At 39.9% G+C, this 20,258-nt stretch overlaps 3 protein-coding genes across 11 annotated transcripts in view; 1 reads left to right on the plus strand and 2 right to left on the minus strand.

The window, feature by feature from the left end:
* The window catches only part of erp27 (endoplasmic reticulum protein 27), a 4,518-nt gene extending 4,337 nt beyond the window's left edge, over positions 1-181 (minus strand). The window contains exon 1 of the mRNA XM_079432404.1: positions 104-181. Within this exon, the coding sequence (XP_079288530.1) occupies positions 104-176 (73 nt within the window). The 5' untranslated portion in view covers positions 177-181. The remainder of the gene's footprint in view (positions 1-103) is intronic.
* A 3,346-nt stretch (positions 182-3,527) lies between these two features.
* LOC306878989 (retinal cone rhodopsin-sensitive cGMP 3',5'-cyclic phosphodiesterase subunit gamma-like) lies at positions 3,528-5,645 on the plus strand. Of its 2 annotated transcripts, XM_079431638.1 has the most exons (4): positions 3,528-3,593; positions 3,715-3,794; positions 4,413-4,566; positions 4,649-5,086. In XM_079431638.1, the coding sequence occupies exons 3-4, from the start codon at positions 4,425-4,427 to the stop codon at positions 4,723-4,725; spliced, it is 219 nt and encodes a 72-aa protein (XP_079287764.1). In that variant the 5' UTR covers positions 3,528-3,593; positions 3,715-3,794; positions 4,413-4,424; the 3' UTR covers positions 4,726-5,086. The 2 variants fall into 2 exon arrangements, with proteins under 2 accessions (XP_079287764.1, XP_079287763.1); XM_079431637.1 differs by lacking the exon at positions 3,715-3,794 and having other exon boundaries at positions 4,649-5,645.
* A 744-nt stretch (positions 5,646-6,389) lies between these two features.
* Positions 6,390-20,258, minus strand: part of rbfox2 (RNA binding fox-1 homolog 2) — a 44,363-nt gene continuing 30,494 nt past the window's right edge. For 2 of the 8 annotated variants that reach the window (XM_079431501.1, XM_079431503.1), the window contains exons 6-12: positions 16,603-16,690; positions 16,450-16,506; positions 14,099-14,255; positions 12,645-12,687; positions 10,240-10,322; positions 8,479-8,569; positions 6,390-8,404 (exon numbers count right to left, since the gene is read on the minus strand). In XM_079431501.1, coding sequence (XP_079287627.1) covers positions 8,360-8,404; positions 8,479-8,569; positions 10,240-10,322; positions 12,645-12,687; positions 14,099-14,255; positions 16,450-16,506; positions 16,603-16,690 — 564 coding nt within the window. In that variant the 3' untranslated portion in view covers positions 6,390-8,359. Of the gene's footprint in view, positions 8,405-8,478; positions 8,570-10,239; positions 10,323-12,280; positions 12,324-12,644; positions 12,688-14,098; positions 14,256-16,449; positions 16,691-20,258 lie in introns of all 8 variants that reach the window. The other 6 variants (XM_079431502.1, XM_079431504.1, XR_013784976.1 and 3 more) reach the window with 5 other exon arrangements.

The raw sequence follows: 20,258 nt of genomic DNA on the forward strand, positions 1-20,258 counted from the left end.
CAAAAACTTTTGTAAACAATCTTTATTAAGTTCATTTGTATAATCCATAGTATTTCTGCAAGAATAATTCTGACATTTAATGATGTTTAAAGTCATATCTTACCTTTATGGTCTGCGGTCACACACTCAACCAACAAACAGAACCCAACGAGAAACATCATGCGGACTCTAAACATGGACCAACGGTGAGAAGAGAAGCAGAAGCTCAGGGGTTGTGTTCTAGGACGCCGAGGGTCCGTCCGCTGATTGGTGGATGTGTGTGAACCGGACAGGTGTGTGGACAAACGCTGGGAGATTACGTGTCACTCAACACACACACGTTGCTTTTGTTCCCGAATGAAACTCATTTTGAACATGAACCTCATTCCAGAAACACACTATTGTAAAACACCATCAATGAGAATCAGGGAAGCAGAAGATCTCTGCTTCATTTGTCATGTTAAGAAATATTTTTACTCCGATTATGGAGTGCTTCTTTTTTTATGGATTATAATAATGTGTGAAATCATGTCTGATCTGTCATTCTAAATTAAGACAGGGTTCAGTACAACATTTGTGACCCTGGAGCACAAAACAAGTCATAAGGGTCAATTTTGTGAAATTGATATTTATGCATCATCTGAAAGCTGAATAAATAATCTTTCCATTGATGTATGGTTTGTTATGATAGGACAATATTTGTCTGAGATACAACTATTAGAAAATCTGGAATCTGAGGGAGCAAAAAAATCTAAATATTGAGAAAATCTCCTTTAAAGTTGTTCAAATGAAGTTCTTAGCAATGCATATTACTAATCAAAAATGAAGTTTTGATATATTTATGGTAGGACATTTACTAAATATCTTCATGGAACATGAAGTTTAGTGTTGCAGCACATTTAGTTTGAGCATCAGTAAAACGAGTTCATTGAAAACATGGATGTGTTTAATGTTGTGCATCAATTTATCGTGGAATAAAATGTGCAAATGTGCTCAAAAAACTATTATGCTGATCCAAAACAGATATAAATCCACGTGTTTAACTTTCTCCAGCTGATATCACTTCTGCCATCACCTCAGGAAGGTCGCGTATGAGCTCATGCAGTTAAACCGGTTCACGTCAGGATAGATTAAGAGTCTCTTCTCACTGCAGGATCCAAAGACTCAAGAGTTAAAATAGAGCTACTGTTTTCATAGAGTTATGCAACATTTAACCCAGAGGAGAGGTCAGAGCTTACAGCATCATCTTCATCTTTGGTTTCTGAATTAAATCAAAGCAATAGCACATCAGCTGTTGCAGAACATTGAGGTTATGATAATGGCAGTGATGTCCATTTCTATATGTGTCCCTGGAGCACAAAAGCAGTCTTAAGTCGCTGGGTATATTTGTAGCAATAGACAACAATACATTGTATGGGTCAAAATTATCCTAATGATTTTTGGCATGAAAGAGAAATTGATATTAAGTAAAGATCATGTTCAAAGAAGATATTTAGTAAATTTCCTACCGTAAATATATCAAAACTTCATTTATGATTAGTAATATGCATTGCTAAGAACTTCATTTGAACAACTTTAAAGGAGATTTTCTCAATATTTAGATTTTTTTGCTCCCTCAGATTCCAGATTTTCTAATAGTTGTATCTCAGACAAATATTGTCCTATCATAACAAACCATACATCAATGGAAAGATTATTTATTCAGCAAAAAGTGACCCTAAAGACTGGTTTTGTGCTCCAGGGTCACATATTTGTCACAAAGATCAGAGCTCAGAAGATAAAAGTCCAATGCTGCCTTCAGATGCTATCAGAATTATCACAAATATGAGTTTTATTGTAGGAAATTGGACATGAACAGCCTCTCAAGTCATATTTACTACCAGGAAACTAATCTTGATATCTAATGAGTTGGAGGTGCTATAAATTTAAAACATGGCAAATGAGAGAACTATCGCTGTTTGTTTTCCCCACAACTTATACATTGCTTTATAATCTTTACGTAAATAAATAGCCATTTGATGCATTTTGTATTTATGCAGCAAAAACTGTTTATTTTGACTGAAAATTCAGAATCTAGATGGTCGACGAATGGGACGCAACATTTATTCAAAATTGACCAAATATCTTCAATACATTTTGGCTTTAATAAGATTTCACCAAAAAATGGGCAAGAATGACCCTGTTTGAACACGGCAAACTCATTATTCTGACTTCAGAAGTGGGATATAAATTCCTGATCAAACGCTCATTCTGCATATAAATGTGTTCTGCTTATAGATCCGTGTTGCAGAGACAGATGTTTGACTACATCACTGCTGAAACAAGACAGCACCAACTAACACAGAAACACAAGAACATGCCAGGGTATGCTAACGAGCAGACGGCTAATTAGGCTATACAATCCCCTCAATGACCGTCAGGACAGCCAATCAGGATTGTGGATTAGAGCTGATGATTCTTTAATTAGTCAGGTTCAGCTATAACCGTATGTGTGGGATCAGGGCGATCAGGCGTGTGTTTATCAGAACATCAGCGGCGGGGATTGTTTGGGTGCTCAAATCTAAAAACAGATCCGAACGGTGGATCATCTTCACAGTCGATCAGAGAAGAGACTGAAAACATCCTCAAATCACAACACATCTGAAGTATTTGTTAACCAATGAATGGTAATCATAAACATACACCGCAAAAAATTATTTTCTTACTTGTACTGTTTTCTAGTATAAATATCGAAACATTCTTGAATCAAGATGAATTTACTGTACAAGTAAAGTGACTTAAGATATCATGTCTTGTTTTCTGAAAATTGTTTGTTAGTTTTTGCTTTAAACAAGCAAAAATATCTGCCAACGCGGCAAGAAAATAATCTTAATTCAAAGGCTAAACAAGATGATTTTTCTTGCTCCATTGGCAGATATTTTTGGCAAAAAATAATGAAATTGATTTTTGATCATTTTGGTTTATTTTTAGATTTAGAATCAAGTAATTTACAGTTCATTTATAGTTATTTGGTAATAATTTAGGTTAGACTATTTTAAGGTGTACTTGTTACAGTGCATTTATACATTTAAGTACTGAGTAATATTTATTAACTACATGTACTTATTATATGCTTAGAGTTACTTGCATGCATAATTTATCGTTATTGTTAACTATTGTTTATTACAATACTAAGTCTATGTAACGTGCAACAAGGACACCATATAATAAAGTGTTACCAGAATTTAATATCAAAAATAAAAAGATTTCGCTAAGAATATGAAATCACATATTAATCATCTCATTAACCTAAATGAGCATGAAAATACGGCCTGTGTGTGGTGTTGGAACACACATCCATCATATTTCAGCACAGTGTGTGTGTTCATGTGTAACGCATTGTAATGACAAACAAACGTGTTCATAAACTATGAGTGTTTCCTCACCGACACAAAGCCTGAAGAGCTTAAAATAGTCCAGGTGTCTCTCCAGATCCCTCCATCTGTTTCTGTGGGAGGAGCAGGAGATTACAGGAGCGCTATAAAAGCGTCCGGCACTGAACACAAGCTGACCGAGACACGACGAAGAAGAGAAGCCCAGAGAACCGGCAGAAGAACCAGAAACTCCAGAACACAGTAAGAGATTCACCACACCTGAGACAGAAACCAGAACACACTCTATAGTCACGGTCAGGTAACGTAGGCCTGCTACACTCTTAAAAATAAAGCTGCTTCATGATGCCTTTTTTGTCTAAAGGGTTCCATAAAGAGCCTTTAACATCTGAAGAACCTTTCTGATTCTTTGTGGCGAAAGAAGGTTCTTCAGATTATAAAACGGTAAGAAAGAGAAGGTTCTTTAAAGAATCTTTGACTGAATGGTTCTTTGTGGACCCAAAAATAGTTCTTCTATTGCATTGCTGTGTTTTTAAGAGTGTACAGTATTCTCAGTTAATAAAACAACACATGGTCTACTGAGAGAAGGAAACTCTTGAGAGGAGAAAACCACAACACAGACAGATGTTCAGAGCTGGAGATCAGAATGATTCATTTAAACATGAAATAAACGCATGCAGTGCAGCAATTACAGCCTCAAACCCAGAAGCAGACGTATTGGCATTTCTTCAGATGAAGCTGAACTGTGCAGTAGATCTTCTACACATTTAGGCAAAAACAGGCTGAAAACAGCAGCTCTGACACATTTTTCTGACAGAACGCTGAATGTGAGCGCTGGGCATCTCCTCGATGAGATTATGTAGAGCTTGTTATTCACTGTCTGTAAATATCACAAGGCAAATAGATGTTGGTAAATAAACACTCGTTGTGTAACCAGCAGATTAGGATTAACAAAATCCCAAAATGAGAAGATTAACAGCTTGAGGACATCAGTAACGAGCGAGAATCTAACAGATTCAATATAATCGGTTTTAAAGCAAACATGTTGTGTTTATGTTTTAGTAAGTGGTAGGAATGGACGTCCCTGCACCTGCGGAGAAGAGAGGACCACCGAAGTTCAAGCAGAGGACCACTCGCACCTTCAAGAGCAAGGCTCCCAAACCCGGACAGAAAGGCTTCGGAGACGACATCCCTGGAATGGAGGGTCTTGGCACAGGTACATGACAGGCCACGAGAGCTTCTGGTCAGTTCAGTATATTCCATGAACCTGACATCTTACTTTCTCTGGTTTTTCACAGACATCACTGTGATCTGCCCCTGGGAAGCGTTCGGTGACATGGAGCTCAGTGATCTGGCAAAATTTGGGATTGTGTAGCACCTCATCCATCCTCCTGCTCTCTTCCGGAGCTCCTCGATCAGCCAGCATTACTGAGAATCACTAGTTTCTAGAATCATCCATTCACACCAGACTGAACCAGCAGCAGATGCTCTCAGCACAACACACACACACACACAGAAGATGGGACATCAGGGAATAAGGACTCTCTCAGCTGCAGACCTGGAGGAACCCATCTCAGAGCCACATCGTCTTTCAGTCTCTAATGTTGTAGCAAAACACAGAACTATGGACAAATCTTTATTTTTTTGTAATATGTTTGTGTCTGAATCAATTCATCATGGCTGCTTAAAAACCATCAATTTGGCAGTAGAACAAAAATAAAAATGTATTTTCCTATAAATCTGTGTGATGAGAAATTTCTATTTCAAAACCTTTAGGTTGGGTCCATTATAAAATTATTTGATCCAAAGTTTTCACTTCATACACTCAAGAATGCCTGTAAATAATCCTCTAATAATGAAAAGGGTTTCATAAATATACTAATACGCACTAACAAAATACAACCTAGGAATATCCAGGTAAAAATTCCAATAAGAACATTTTTAAATGGTTTAACTGCTACGTTACCAGAAAATTAACCATGGCTTATAGTAAAAGTGTACTAACCATGTTTGTTTGGCGTATTGATTACTATTTTCATAACCAGTTTGAGCTACTACAAAAACCATGGTTAAACTACAGTTAGTATAGCCAAACAGTGGTTAATTGCATGGTTTAACTACAGTAATCATGTTTTTTGGTTTTATTTGTAGTAAAACCATGGTTAATTTGAGCGCTGGATTCTTTTTAGAACGGTTGTTAAATAATATAACGCTATCTTATTTTTGTCACTACATGTCCTGTACTATTGGTAATCCAGCTTTACCACATCACCAAAAAAGAAAGATTGTGTCATTAATTACTCACCCTCATGTCCTTCATCTTCGAAACACAAATGAAGATATTTGTGATGAAATCCCAGAGCTCTCTGACCCTCCATAGACAGCAAGGATACTAACACGATCAAGGCTCAGAAACGTAGCAAGGACATCGTTAAAATAATCCACATGACATCAGCGGTTCAACCGTAATTTTACGAAGCTAAGAGAATACTTTTTGTGCGCAAAGAAAACAATAATGACTTTATTCAACAATTCGTTGAATGAGCTCTCAGATTTAATCAAATATCTTGACAAACGAAGGTCTTTACCGGTTTGGAACGACGTGAGGGGAGTAATTAATGACAGAATGTTCATTTCTTGGGTGAACTATCCATTTAATGTAAAGCACAATCTCTGGAATTTGCGCCTGCGTGGAAACCGCTCGGGGACCGGCGCAAACTTTTGAGCTGAGAAACTTTCACTTCACAACATTTATTTTAAATGAAAACTCAATAAAACAACACGAGCGTAATGATATTGGAATTAGGATGTTAAATAAGATACTGACGTAATAAATCATTAGCTTAGTTCGCGAGCATAATTTACAATTTCACATTACTGCTGCCACTTCCATTCATATACGACCCCTTCACATCGAGATGAGCATCTCAAAGAACACAAATTAGGTGGAAGAAATCTTTCACAATATTCACTTAAAATTCTCCCATATCTTCTTATGTCTACAATATTACAACAATCGACTGAAATCAAAGACTCAGAGTGATTGTTTTAAAAAAAGTTTATATGGACATTCAGATACAAATTACATCACAAATGGAATCAGAATATGTAGAGAAAGAGTTCAACTCAAAAACACGGTTACACTGTAAACCAAAGGAGAGTATGTGGAACAGGGATCATATTCATAAGGTGCGAGAATGGAGAATAAAAGATCATCTTTAACCCTTTACTGCAGGAATGGAGGGATTTCAACCTTCTCTCCATCATCAGAAGACGAGCGTCATGCAAGAAATCAGTCTCATCAGCAAAGAGCTGGTTTATCAGCAACGGCACCGACCTTGCAGCTGCTGCAGGAGAAACAAACGAAGGACCGAAAGAAAGAAATCTGCCGCATCTTTAAAAGCCAGAAGTTCAGAATTTAGGAGCCGAGATCCTTTCAATCTCTTATAATACTGTGGAAAGTATGCATAGACTGCAAGTACCATTTAAAGAAACACACAAAATAATAAAGCTGTCTTGGTTTAGTGTTCAGACTGCGGTCAGTATCTCAGTGTCCCTCATCCACACAGAAAACTGAGGCCAAATTACTCTCCAAACTCTAAAATGGCTAAATGTTTTCAGTCCTGGACCAGGATACAGATACACCTGGAATCTACTCAAACGCATGATGTCCTGAAACAAACAAAAACATGAAATGCACGTGTTTTCACAGACAAGGAAACCGGTCTTGGACGGCAGGAGGAGGAAACTGCAATCCATGTCCAGCAATTCTGAAATAATTAACGAGCCACTTCAAACAATATCAAAAACCTATTGATACAAAAAAAATTAAACCAAGCAATAGAATTACAAATACGTTTACACACAAATCAAGAATGTGCTTGACTTTTCTTTGGAACCAAAATTCAAAAAAAGCAAAATACCAATATACTGAAGGGAAAAAGACACTCTGCAAGAAAGACTAAAAATACTATGCATTTCTCCTTAAAATCAAACGTTTTTTAGATCCACTTTTCTGGAATTTGGGCTGAAAGTTGCATATTTTACAAAACTACGCTAATAAAAGAGCTTGTCGATATTCCACAAGAAGGGCTCTTCGATCCCAAAATCTGAAGGAAAAAAGTAGTAAATATTTCTTAGCATAATTTAAATACTTGCTATAGTCCTTATGCCGGCGTTTGGCGTCTTTCTGTGAATCAATGTGGGTTCAGATGATGTCCTGCCCTTCATCAAAGCCAACACACAACAACCATGAGAAACTAATGACGATAATAATAATTAATAATAATGTTTGGTAAAATTTTGTGTCTATTCTAGTTTACTTGCATATAATGACTATTTAATTTTAAAGGTACGCCTCTTCTGAACGGAGGTACTGTTTAAAGAACACAAAGCTTTCATCAAGACGGATTATTATGACACGTGGTCCCGTACTTCAGTGATCTGTAACAGCTGTCGGATCTCTCCAGAGGGAGGAAGACCATAGTCTCTCATCACGTCTGTGTTTAGGATAATAGCATGGTCCTCCCTTACAGAGCTGATGAAGACGGAGACAAGAGCGGTCCGGACCAATGTCTCGATTTCTTCAAGAATATGGGTAATTATTGTAGTGTGAGACAGTGAAGGGTGACGTAATTTGTTGACTGCGGTCCTGGCGCTCTGTGCACATGTAGTTCGGTGGCTACTAGAGGCAGTCTAGAGCCGTTACTGCATGCATATGTGCAGAGAGACGAGCCGAAGGAAGAAATGATTTGCGCTTTCAGTCAGAGATCTGTTACTATTTAGTGTTCAACGTTGTCAGGTTTCCTTTAAAAAAACAAAACAAACAAAAATCCACCTTCCTTGATGTGTTGATTTATAGTTGCATTCCTTATTCAAAGTTCGCTCGTAACAGACGCGCTTTTTTTTTCTTTTTTGTCCAAAAGTGTGATTGTATTTTTCCCTCCGAGGTCAGCAGCTGTTGGTGAAGTATCAGAGAGACAGCAAATCTGGAAGTGTGTTAAAGGTGTTTAGTATGGCGAGAACCGGCTGTATCCTCCTCTGTAGAGAGTGGCCTGCGAGAGAGAGGACGGGTTAGAAAGCGCTGGAGGATCTGAGAGCGTGACGGACAGACGGAGCTGAAGCTTACCATCGCGCCGACTCCATACGCTGCCGCTGCCGCCGCCGGAGAAGCCGCTAGTGCAGCCGCATACGGGTCTGCTGCGTACACGCGACCGTAGCTGCAAAACACAGAACACAAGCACTACGACTCAGACCCAGCAGCACCGAGGAGCAGAAGCGGACATCTGTTGCCAACTAATGTTCAGGGAAAGCTGCTAAAGGAAGGTTGATTTGTTGCCAAAAGTTGCAAAATGACACAAATCACGACACAAAATTGTGCCACTGCATCAAATCTCAGCAAAACGTTTTTATATATGTTAATTTAGATTTGTTTGTAAAATAACAAATGCATAATATTGAAATTAGTGCGGTCAAACGATTAATCGCATACAAAATAAAAGTTGTTTACATACAGTGCCCTCCAAAAGCATTGGAACAGTGAGGCCAATTCCTTTATTTCTGCTGTTGACTGAAAACATTTGGGTTTGACATCAAAAGATGAATATGAGATGAGAGATTAACATTTCAGCTTTTATTTACAGGTATTTTCATCTGGATCTGATACACAACTTAGAAGATAGCACCTTTTGTTTGAACCCACACATTATTCATGTTACCAAATCATATCCATCTTTTGATGTCAAACCCAAATGTCTTCAGTCCACAGCAAAAATAAAGGATTGCCCTCACTGTTCCAATACTTGGAGGGCACTGTATGTGTGTGTACGGTGTATATTTATGTATATATAAATACACACACAGACAGCATATATTTTGAAAATATTTACATGTATATATTTATATGCATAAAAAGATATATAAATATATTTAATATTTAAACATAACATTTTTCTTTAATATATACATGCATGTGTGTATTTATATATACATAAATATGCACAGTATACACACATTATGTAAACAAAAACTTTTATATTGGATGCGATTAATTGTGATTAATCGTTTGACAGCACTAATTAAAACGTAAATAACTTTAAATACATACAATTTTTCAAAACTTACATTTTTGAATTAGTTTATCAGCTTGTAAACTAGTAAAACTACACATGGTGAACAGTTATAGTTTTAAGCAGTGTATTAGTAGTTAGTTAGTATGCAACACTAAGAAAAGTCTGTAAAATAATCTACTATGTTAATATGAAGGAATTTTCTGTATTGATTTTTCCACATTTTTAATTATGTTGCATTGCATTTTGTGTTGTGTTTTCGGGTTACAACGTTTTCAAGAGTTCAGATGCAAAAGCCTCCAAGTACCGTCTGAAAATTTCTTCTAAAATGAGCAATTTTATCAGGCTCAGTTATTCAGTTATTTCATAGAAAAGGACCTTTACATTGACCATAATGTGAAATTACTGAACCCACACATTGATAAAAAAAGTGCTCATTTTAGATGAAAATTTCAGATGGCACTTAGAGGCTTTTGCATCTGAACTCTTCAACTGGTTTATTAACATTATGTACTTTTTTTACTCATACTCATGTTCTTTTGCTTTGAATAGTAGTGATATTTTGCTTGATGCGCCCTCTTGTGACCTCAGGACAGAAGCCAAAACCTTTTTTTCACCCTAAATGAAATTATGCATTTTAAATTTATAATAATATTTAAGTGCAAAATTCAAAGATTTTGAGCCATTTTGACAGCCCTACTGCACTCTCCCCAGTGTTCAAGACGTGGTTATGACTTCAAATACTCATCCGTGCGAGAGAGAGGTTGAACATGGCTTGAACAGCTGCTGCGCTGACCGTGCATTGACCGTTTCTGGCTCACCTGTCGCTGTAAGCCGCTGCCGCCGCTGCTGTCGGACTCGCTACGGCCGTCGGCTGAGTGTAGCGATACGCAGTATAGCCGCTCTACGAAGACAAAAAACACATGCCTTCAAAATAAGCTCCGGTACAACGAGGCAGGTGATGTGGTGAGTTAGCAGGGAAAAAAGGACATTACAACGTTCAAGAAAAGCAAACCTAAAGTCCATTAACAAGCAATCTGCCACTGATGTTCAGTCAAACATAAACCGCATTCGGAGAACCGTTCTGTTACGCACTGTGAATCTTCCTCAGTGGCAAACAATGCACAATTCATGGAGCAAGAGGAGTGGTTTCTCTAATGATTAAGAATCGATGGTTTGTTTGTCAAAGAGGGAGACACAAGCAGAAATGGGGATCGTGAGTGCATTAGCATCAGTGTCATCGTCACCCCAAACACCCAGCTACACACAACCAGGGTGATCAAACCCATTACTGGTGCCATATTCAGACAGACAGACAGATAGTGAGATTAGGAGAACATCCACACAACCACACAGACAGCATGCACCCCAAACTCAGGACAATTACAAGCCATTCTCTCCTCAGCATTCTACCCTACGGCCAATCAGAGAAACTCTCCCACGATCCCTCACACTCCTGCTAGAGCGCAGCCGCCGAGGGAGGCAAGACAGAAAGACGAGAGAGAGAGAGAAGCAGGGGACATGAAAACGAAGGTAAACTGAGTAGAGCGAATCAGTGATGAAAGCAGAGGAGAGGAGAGAGAGAGAGAGAGAGAGAGAGCGAGAGCGAGTGAGAGAGAGAGCGAGAGAGACAGAGCGAGAGAGACAGAGCGAGACAGAGAGAGACAGAGAGAGAGAGCGAGAGCGAGACAGAGAGAGAGCGAGAGAGCGCGAGAGAGACAGAGAGAGAGACAGAGAGAGACAGAGCGCGAGAGAGACAGAGAGAGAGAGAGAGCGAGACAGAGAGAGAGAGCGAGAGCGAGACAGAGAGAGAGCGAGAGAGCGCGAGAGAGACAGAGAGAGAGACAGAGAGAGAGAGCGAGAGCGAGACAGAGAGAGAGCGAGAGAGCGCGAGAGAGACAGAGAGAGAGACAGAGAGAGAGCGAGAGAGCGCGAGAGACAGAGAGAGACAGAGCGCGAGAGAGACAGAGAGAGAGAGAGAGCGAGAGAGAGAGAGAGAGAGAGCGAGTGAGAGAGAGAGACAGAGAGAGAGAGAGAGAGAGAGAGAAATCTACGAGAGAATTAAGTGTGATTGCATGCCAACACAGATCGAGTTAACATGCTCTAGAGAGAGAGAGAGACAGGGACTCTGGGAAGGGGACAGAATCAGATCCAGTCTGACAAACCCAAAACATCCAGAGTCCTTAAAACTATTGTCTCAAATATCAGCGATGCACAACAAAAACCTTCAGGAAGTCATTTGCTTGAAAAACAGCGGCAGACAATTATTTACATTCTCAGAAGTGTAAATAATCTACAGCTGAGGGCTGGGCGGCACTGGGTTTTTTTAAACGCTATACTTATTTATTTTGAAGAAATGAAGTAATACAAGAATAAACAAGATGAGGAAAAACTGACTTGGGACCGTTTTAACGTCAGAGCAAATCAACATTGATGCCACGGGTGTTTGTGTGACTCCAATCTGAATAATCTGAGAAACGAGACGAAGCACCTGCCACGTGATCATATAAACCTTTTCATGTTGAATTCAGAACTAAATCACCATACACAGCTCAAATGAGCGGGTTTGTGGTCGTACCGTCCAGCCCTGCTACTGCTGTTTTTTGGTATTTTCCCTAAGAGTCGCCGCTGCTGTGACGTTTGATGCCGCTGCCAAATTTTTCATGCGCTCTGAATCGTTTAGAAAGGAAATGTGCAGAATTCAAGCAGAATTTCTTTCTTTCTTTCTCCCCCTTCCAGCCCTCACTCCTGTCAGATTACTGTGAGTTAGTAGGGAAACAGAGACAGCAATCTCACACGATCAATATCAAACAGATGTATTAATCAGAAGGAGAGATGCACACTATCCGTCTGTGAGCCTACCTGAGGCATTCTGCTACTAACCAGAGTGTCCTGAAACACTATTCTACAGAGAAAACAGAAAAAGCTATCGTCAACCTGGACACACACACACACACACACGTCCAAACACTGAGACACACACACACACACACTTGCACACACAGAGCCGTCCGAATCTGTTGATGAGAAGCAAATCAAGTGATTCGTCCGATTCTATTCAATTGCATCACACTAACATAACATACAGGATTCATGATTTTAAAGCATGTCTTATTCAGAACGAATCGGCTCTGCGTGGCTACAGTTGTCACACGGTAAAGCACTCGGAAAGAGAGAAGGAAAGAGACAGGAAGTCAAACCAAGAGACAGGAAGTGTCATACTTACATACAGTTCTGTAGCTCCATAAAACCCATCCTGGTACACCACACTGAGAGACAGAAAAACAAAATGACAGCAAAAAGAAAAGAAAGATGGAGGAGCAAGAAACATAAGATTGGAAAAAAAAAATTTAAATGGAGAGGGCGCCACCATGTGGTGATCCAAGGGAAGAAACAAAAGGAGATGGCAGGACAGATGGAGACCACGGAAAAGAGAAAGTGAAAACATTAATTCACACACATGCAGTGCTCTTGGTCATAAAACAGGAAAAAAATGCCACTTTGATCCCGCTGAGATGCATTTGAGCCAGATTTACACTGCTTTTCGCAGTAAACGGGTCACGCTTTGGGGGAAAATGGCATTTTTTGTCATTTGATTGCATGTTTACATCAGCTGGTCTGATTCTGTGAGCAGTACAGCAGAAGCAGCACATGATCATGCAGCATGCAGAGCACTAGAGGAGCTCAAATCTGCTGCGACTGTGTGTGTGTGAGTGTCAGTGTGTGTCAGTCTGTGTGTGTGTCAGTGTGTCTGTGTGAGTGAGTGTCAGTATGAGTGTGTGTGTGAGTGTCAGTGTGTGTCAGTCTGTGTGTGTGTGTCAGTGTCTGTGTGTGTGTCAGTGTGAGTGAGTGTCAGTGTGTGTCAGTGTCAGTGTGAGTGAGTGTCAGTGTGAGTGTGAGTGTGTGTGTGTGTGAGTGAGTGTCAGTGTGTGTCAGTCTGTGTGTGTGTCAGTGTGTCTGTGTGAGTGAGTGTCAGTATGAGTGTGTGTGTGTGTGTGTGTGTGTGTGTGTGTCTGTGTCTGTGTGTGAGTGTCAGTGTGTGTCAGTCTGTGTGTGTGTCAGTGTGTCTGTGTGAGTGAGTGTCAGTATGAGTGTGTGTGTGTGTGTGTCTGTGTGTGAGTGTCAGTGTGTGTCAGTCTGTGTGTGTGTGTGTGTGTGTCAGTGTCTGTGTCAGTGTGAGTGAGTGTCAGTGTGTGTCAGTCTGTGTGTATGTGTGTGTGTGTTTGTGTGTGTGTGTGTTTGTGTGTGTGTCAGTGTGAGTGAGTGTCAGTGTGTGTCAGTGTGAGTGAGTGTCAGTGTGAGTGTGTGTGTGTGTGAGTGAGTGTCAGTCTGTGTGTGTGTGTGTGTGTGTGTGTCAGTGTGTTTGTGTGTGTGTCAGTGTGTCAGTGTGAGTGAGTGTCAGTGTGTGTCAGTGTGAGTGAGTGTCAGTGTGAGTGTGTGTGTGTGAGTGAGTGTCAGTCTGTGTGTATGTGTGTGTGTGTGTGTGTGTGTCAGTGTGTTTGTGTGTGTGTCAGTGTGTCAGTGTGAGTGAGTGTCAGTGTGTGTCAGTGTCAGTGAGTGTCAGTGTGTGTCAGTGTCGATGTGAGTGAGTGTCAGTGTGTGTGTCTGTCTGTGTATGTATGTATGTGTGTATGTGTGTGTGTGTGCGCGTGTGTATGTGTGTGAGAGTGTGTGTGTTACCCTGGGTAGGCCTGTATGGTGGGCTGAGGAACCGCGGCGCGCACTGCTCCGTAGACGGGCCGGCCTCGACCCCGCAGGTGATGCGCTCCTCTGAAGGTTGCGGCGGTGGATGCGGCGGCTGCGGCGGCGGCGGTGGTGGGATACGGGAACCCTGGAACTACAGCGAGTCACATGATCGTTCAGAAATCACACTCGTATTCATTGAGGTCCATTCACACCAAGAACGATAACTATAAAGCTCTAAAAATTGCTGTAAATTGGAGAGAAAAGACAACAATGATCTAGAAGAACGATATTGTGGGGATTACTTTTGAAACAATTTTTCAGCTGATGACTAATAAAACACTGACAGCTAATCAGAATTCATTAGTATTTAACCCTTTACCTCTCACTCCCATTTCTGAACAGATGAGAAAGTACACTATCCAAACTAAAATTGTTATAATTCATGAATGAAAACATTTTGTAATATGATTTTGATGTAGCTTTCCCATGGTAATGCAAAGTCTGATTTGAATGTCTGTTTTCACAGGATGAATTTTGAGAAGCTTTCAATTGATATTTATGATAATAATTTACGATGATTGGGAAAAAGGCAATGAAGGAAGAGTTTTTGTGACAAAAGGTCAGAACTCCTGTTATGATGTAGATTTTTGAGGTGCACTCTTGTCATAAATTAATCTATTACTGGTCCTACATAATTTGTAACAAAAAAAACTGTGGCAAAATATCCATTTAGGAGTCTTAGACTCCAACGGTATATAGTTTGTCATGATTAGATCAGGATTTATTTGTAATATAGTGAAGTAAACTTAGGCATCCCTCTGATGGGATAAATGTAATCATGTACTCTACCATTAGAAAAAAATATCCCACCTTGTCAACGAACAACAAGAACAAAAACTAATGATCAACAATCAGGTAAAATGTTCAATTAATCAAGATTTTGAGTTTAGGTCACATTGTCCGGCCCTAATTTGAAATGTAGCTTACTGAGGACATCTGCTGGTTAAAGCCGTGTGAATTCAATAAGAACAAACCGATGATGACTAAAAAAAAAAAAAATTATCAAAAGCAAAACAAATTCTCCCAGCTCCTCTAGTCTCATTTTGCACCCAAAAGCATTGTTTTATTCTTTGGCGTTTATGCAAAACAGAGCATTATTTTTCACATTATTTTCCACATACTGTACATTATTGTTGCTCCTCTATGCTCCGCCTCTCTGAAACGGGTCGATTTTTACAAAGCTCATCGTTCTGAGAAGCGAGGCGTGCTCTGATTGGCCAGCTATCCAGTGCGTTGTGATTGGCCGAATACCTCAAGCGTGAGACGGAAATGTTACGCCCCTTACCGTATTGTGATGCTGTGTCCCGGCACGACGAGACTAAAGCAATAAAACCCATTATAAACGAGGCATTTGTTGCATCCAGTGGGGACATAATTACTGATTATAATGACTTATTCTGTCTTTTCACGTAAACATTACCATGTCTGCATTTGTGATCGGAGAAACGAGAAACAAGCACTACTCTACGCTGCTCAAAACTCGTGTCTGAATCATCAGTAGCAGAAACACACTTACAGGCTGTGCGTCAGAAGCGCCAGACTGTTCTTGCAAAGCTGGAATTGCCCCACTTTATAGAAACAGTCTTTGTGCCGCCTGCATTGTAGGCTACTCTTCCAGCTTCAGGAAATAGTCCTCCGTAAATGCGCTGCACACACTCTAATATTTGGGTTGAACTGTTCTGGAACAGTGTTGTAAATACAACTTAACCACTGATTTCTAGTTGTGTCCTCTTCTGGAAGCCCAAACAAAGCAGTTTCACTTTCACAACGAAACACAGCGTCTCCAGGACATGACGCCGGCGGCAGCAACAATACTACAGACAGAATAATAGCTCCACCTTCTTCAATATACATGTGGGTGGTGTTATGCAAATCTTCCCACATCGTGACGTAGATATGTGGGGTGTGTTTGAATGAGCCGTTTTAGGAGGGAGTGGTCAAGTCTTAACTTTTATAAAGAATATCTCTTTGGTTTTGAGACTTTAGTCTTTGCAACTTCAGGGATCTTATCTATGAACAAACAGCTTGTAACACTCCAAAGAGAAAGCAAAACTTGAAATCACAATCGCATGACCCCTTTACACCGCAGCATGCAAACTTAGAATAAACTGACGTACTGTTGACTAGTGTGGATGATGCCATTAATGTTACGGTTATAGCTATCGTTCTTGATGTGAACGGCCTTTAAAGTGTTGTTTACACTGCATGTCATCTAAAAACATTCACCAACACAGAGCAATGATGCACTTCAATAGGAAAGAGGAAAATTCAGCTCAGCGTCTCACCTGCGTACAGCTCCGGTCCGTACATCGCACCCATCATAGGACTCAATTTCCACCCAGCTGAAGCCAAACAGAGAGAAGAGCCTCGGATTAGCTGTCTGGACTCATCGCTAACACCTGAAGAAAACCCTGAAAACTGTGGTGAGCCGGTTTTACCGTAGGGCAGCGTGCTGAGGCCTTCTCCGTTAGCATACGGGCTAACCAGCTTCTTATTGGTCATCACTCGAGCCGTAGCGTTGTTGACCTGTTCATCAGAGAGAATGAGCATCTGATCAGAGACCAAGAGAAAACACAGCGCTGGTGCATTCAATCTAGAGCTGTTCTTATCCAAACGCCTGCAGTAAACATCATTCAATCGCTGAGAATTACGTCATTAACATGTAGTGAAGTTCACAAATCACCCAAATCTCAAAATTAAGACTGATCATCAACATTCGATTATCAGTTCTTTGAAGTATATTTACAGCTACAGCAGAAATTGTGGACTCATTGATATTCCCTTATATTGCTTCATGCATCATAAAAAACTCCCACTGATTTTCAAACATTCAACACAAAAACCCAGAAATCAAGGCATAAAAGCAAACAAAAACAGGGCATTCCACTGCTAAAATGGAGGAGAGAGATAAATAGAGAGAAACAAAGAGATCACACATGACGAAATCAATACACTGTGCACAGCTCTTAGCAAAATCACATTCAGCCAATTACAGTTCATTAACCAGAAATGAGCATATCAGCCAATCAGCAAGCATCAGATGCAGCCTATGGACCAATCCAAATACTCTGCAGCCTAATCCCGCCCCCTCATGAAAAAAAAACACATCATACCGAGAAAGGAGGAGGGGGGGATGTTCAGAAACAGAGGGATGCAGGAAAGAAAAAAAAGAGCCAGTCGACATTCAATGAAACCACAAAAACAGGAGAAGAAAAGAGGGAGACAGACAGACAGAGAGAGAGAACAATCCACCCAATCAGAAACGTCAAACTCAAAAAGCCATCCAAGTTTGTCATGAACAAGTACACCAAAGTGCGTCAAATGAAAGGAAGCCTGTGATTGGTTGTTGTCAGACCTTGTGAGGAGTGACGGAGTTTATGGGTGAGAGAGAGAGAAAGAGAGAGAGAGAGAGATGCATATGCTACATGTCACAACAAATGAAATCATGAAGACTGAAAACACCGGCAGGCATCAACACGGTTCTCTCACACGCTGAAGACCAATATGCAAACACCGTCTCTCACACACACACACACACACACACACACAGAGTCCAAAACCAAAGACCAAACAAGCTTGAGTCGCTCATCCTCACATGAATATAAGGGCAGAAATATCGTCTGAGGAACAATTTCGATGTGTGTGTGTATTTAGGGGCGTTTTTGGCTCATAGGCTGTGCAATAATCAGCAGATATCTGGGACTGAACTGGTGGAAGCATGATGATGATGATGATGGAGTGATTAAAACGATCACAAATGAAATGAAAGATGCGTGTTAGGACCGGGAGTCATGACCGTGTGAAGCCTGCCAATCGGTAGAGAGCGTACTGCAGTGGATCTGAACAAATACAACAGAAAACGTTATGCTGTGCTGTTTGAAAAGCCAAAAGAACCCAATTAACACTATATGACCTCCTGGTAATTAATTTTTATGATGACAATGCAACCACACAATGAGAGTCTAATCTAGAGGAGCCCTCTGGAGCAGAGTCGGTCAGCGTCTGACCTCCCTCATGCAGGGTCTTTAATTCTGCTAGAACAGCTTCACACTTCTGGGAACATCTTCCACTAGATCTTGGACATGGATGCAGGATTTGATCCCATTCAGACTGAAGAGCATCAGTGAAATCAGACACTGATGTTCAGATCATTGCTGGAGCTCCGGTTGATCCTGAAGGCGTTCAGAGTTGGGTTGCACCAGCTGTTCTCAAGTTCTTACTAAAACTGGAAAGTAAAGTCCACAGTAGAGGTTAAGTAACTACTAGAAAGTTAGTAACTACATTTACATTTATTCATTTAGCTTACGCTTTTATCCAAAGCGACTTACAATTGCTATATATGTCAGAGGTCGCACGCCTCTGGAGCAACTAGGGGTTAAGTGTCTTGCTCAGGGACACATTGGTGTCTCACAGTGGATTCGAACCTGGGTCTCTCACACCAAAGGCATGTGTCTTATCCACTGCGCCATCGCCACCAACTATGTGCTTAATTTGGTAGCACCATTAGTTCTTAAGGCAGAACATAGCTAGTACTAGGCTGCAGGTTAAAGTGAATAAAGTGTAAAAAGCATAGTCACAAAATGACGATATGTTCAATAATCCAACAGCAATCTTCATATGTGACCCTGGAGCACAAAACCAGTCATAAGCATCAATTTTGTTAAATTGAGATTTATGCATCATCTGAAAGCTGAATAAATAATCTTTCCATTGATGTATGGTTTGTTATGAGAGGACAATATTTGTCTGAGATACAACTATTTGAAAATCTGGAATCTGAGGGAGCAAAAAAATCTAAATATTGAGAAAATCTCCTTTAAAGTTGTTCAAATGAAGTTCTTAGCAATGCATATTACTAATCAAAAATGAAGTTGAGATATATTTACAGTAAGAAATTTACTAAATATCTTCATGGAACATGATCTTAATATCCTAATGATTTTTGTCATAAAAGAGAAATGTATAATTTTGATCCATACAATGTATTGTTGTCTATTGCTACAAATATACCTGTGTTACTCATGACTGCTTTTGTGCTGCAGGGACACAGATGTGAGAAGTTGTTGAAATATGCTGTGAATTTCAGTTTATTCTATTAATTTCTAACTAACGGTAAAAATGTTTCCACTGAAATGACATGTAATCATTAAATAATAGCTACTTAATATGTAAATGACATTCAGAAACTGTATTTGAAATCAATGAGCAATAAAATACTGATGCAGAAACATGTGTACAGCGATATATACTACATAGCAAATCTCACCTGCTTGATTGTTTATATCAACGCAAAATGTAAAATACATTTACAAATGTAAGAATATGAAGATATTAACATCACAATTTTCTGCTGCTTTGAAACAATTTGCATTGTGTAACGCGCTATACAAATAAGTAAAATTAACATGAGGATGCACACGGAGGCACAGTTTAGATTGGGTTCGTGTTGAAGAGCCACTAAAAAAAGATTTTTTTCCCTCCATAATGTTCTCTCTTAAAATGTGCATATCAACATCCTCATATGCATCTAAAGGACTGACGTTTGTAGATTATTGATGCAATCTACCATTTTATTCCAGTTATTACTTGGCAAGATGCTACTGTAAATATTTAGTGCTTATGTTTCAGCTAAATGTACAGCACAAAACATATTTAGCAATGTGCAAGTTGTATTTTTGTGGTGCAGCTAGGATACATTGTAACTTGTGCACAGCTGGTGCAACCGGCTCTATTCTGATCACATCCTGTGAAGCTGTTTCTGTTCATTCAGCTGTTAAAAGATCTGATATTTTGATGAAAAGAGAGGAAAATTCACAGGCACATGCTTATAAAAAAAAACTCATTGAAGTTCCAGGACAAAATAACCTGTGTTATAAACAATACATACGGTTAGCGTGATGCGAGACTCTGGTCATGACGCCCAGCCCTAACGAGAGCTCATCAGAACCACAGGAGAGAGAAACGGATGATGGATGGATGGATGGATGGATGATGTGGAGGAGAAGAGAGATGGAGGGGTTTAGTGTGACGGTCTCGTCAGCCGTGTCAGTGCGTGGGAAAGTGTTAATGATCATGAGAGCGATGAGAAAGGAGG

Source organism: Barbus barbus (assembly GCF_936440315.1).
Source record: "Barbus barbus genome assembly, chromosome: 13".
NCBI lineage: Eukaryota > Metazoa > Chordata > Actinopteri > Cypriniformes > Cyprinidae > Barbus > Barbus barbus.

What these genes read in the sequence shown, in the direction of transcription:
- LOC306878989 (XM_079431637.1), top strand. Translation starts at nt 4,425, where the DNA reads ATGGACGTCCCTGCACCTGCGGAGAAGAGAGGACCACCGAAGTTCAAG. An exon ending in AATGGAGGGTCTTGGCACAG is followed by an intron (nt 4,567 to 4,648) that starts GTACATGACAGG and finishes GGTTTTTCACAG; the next exon opens with ACATCACTGTGATCTGCCCC.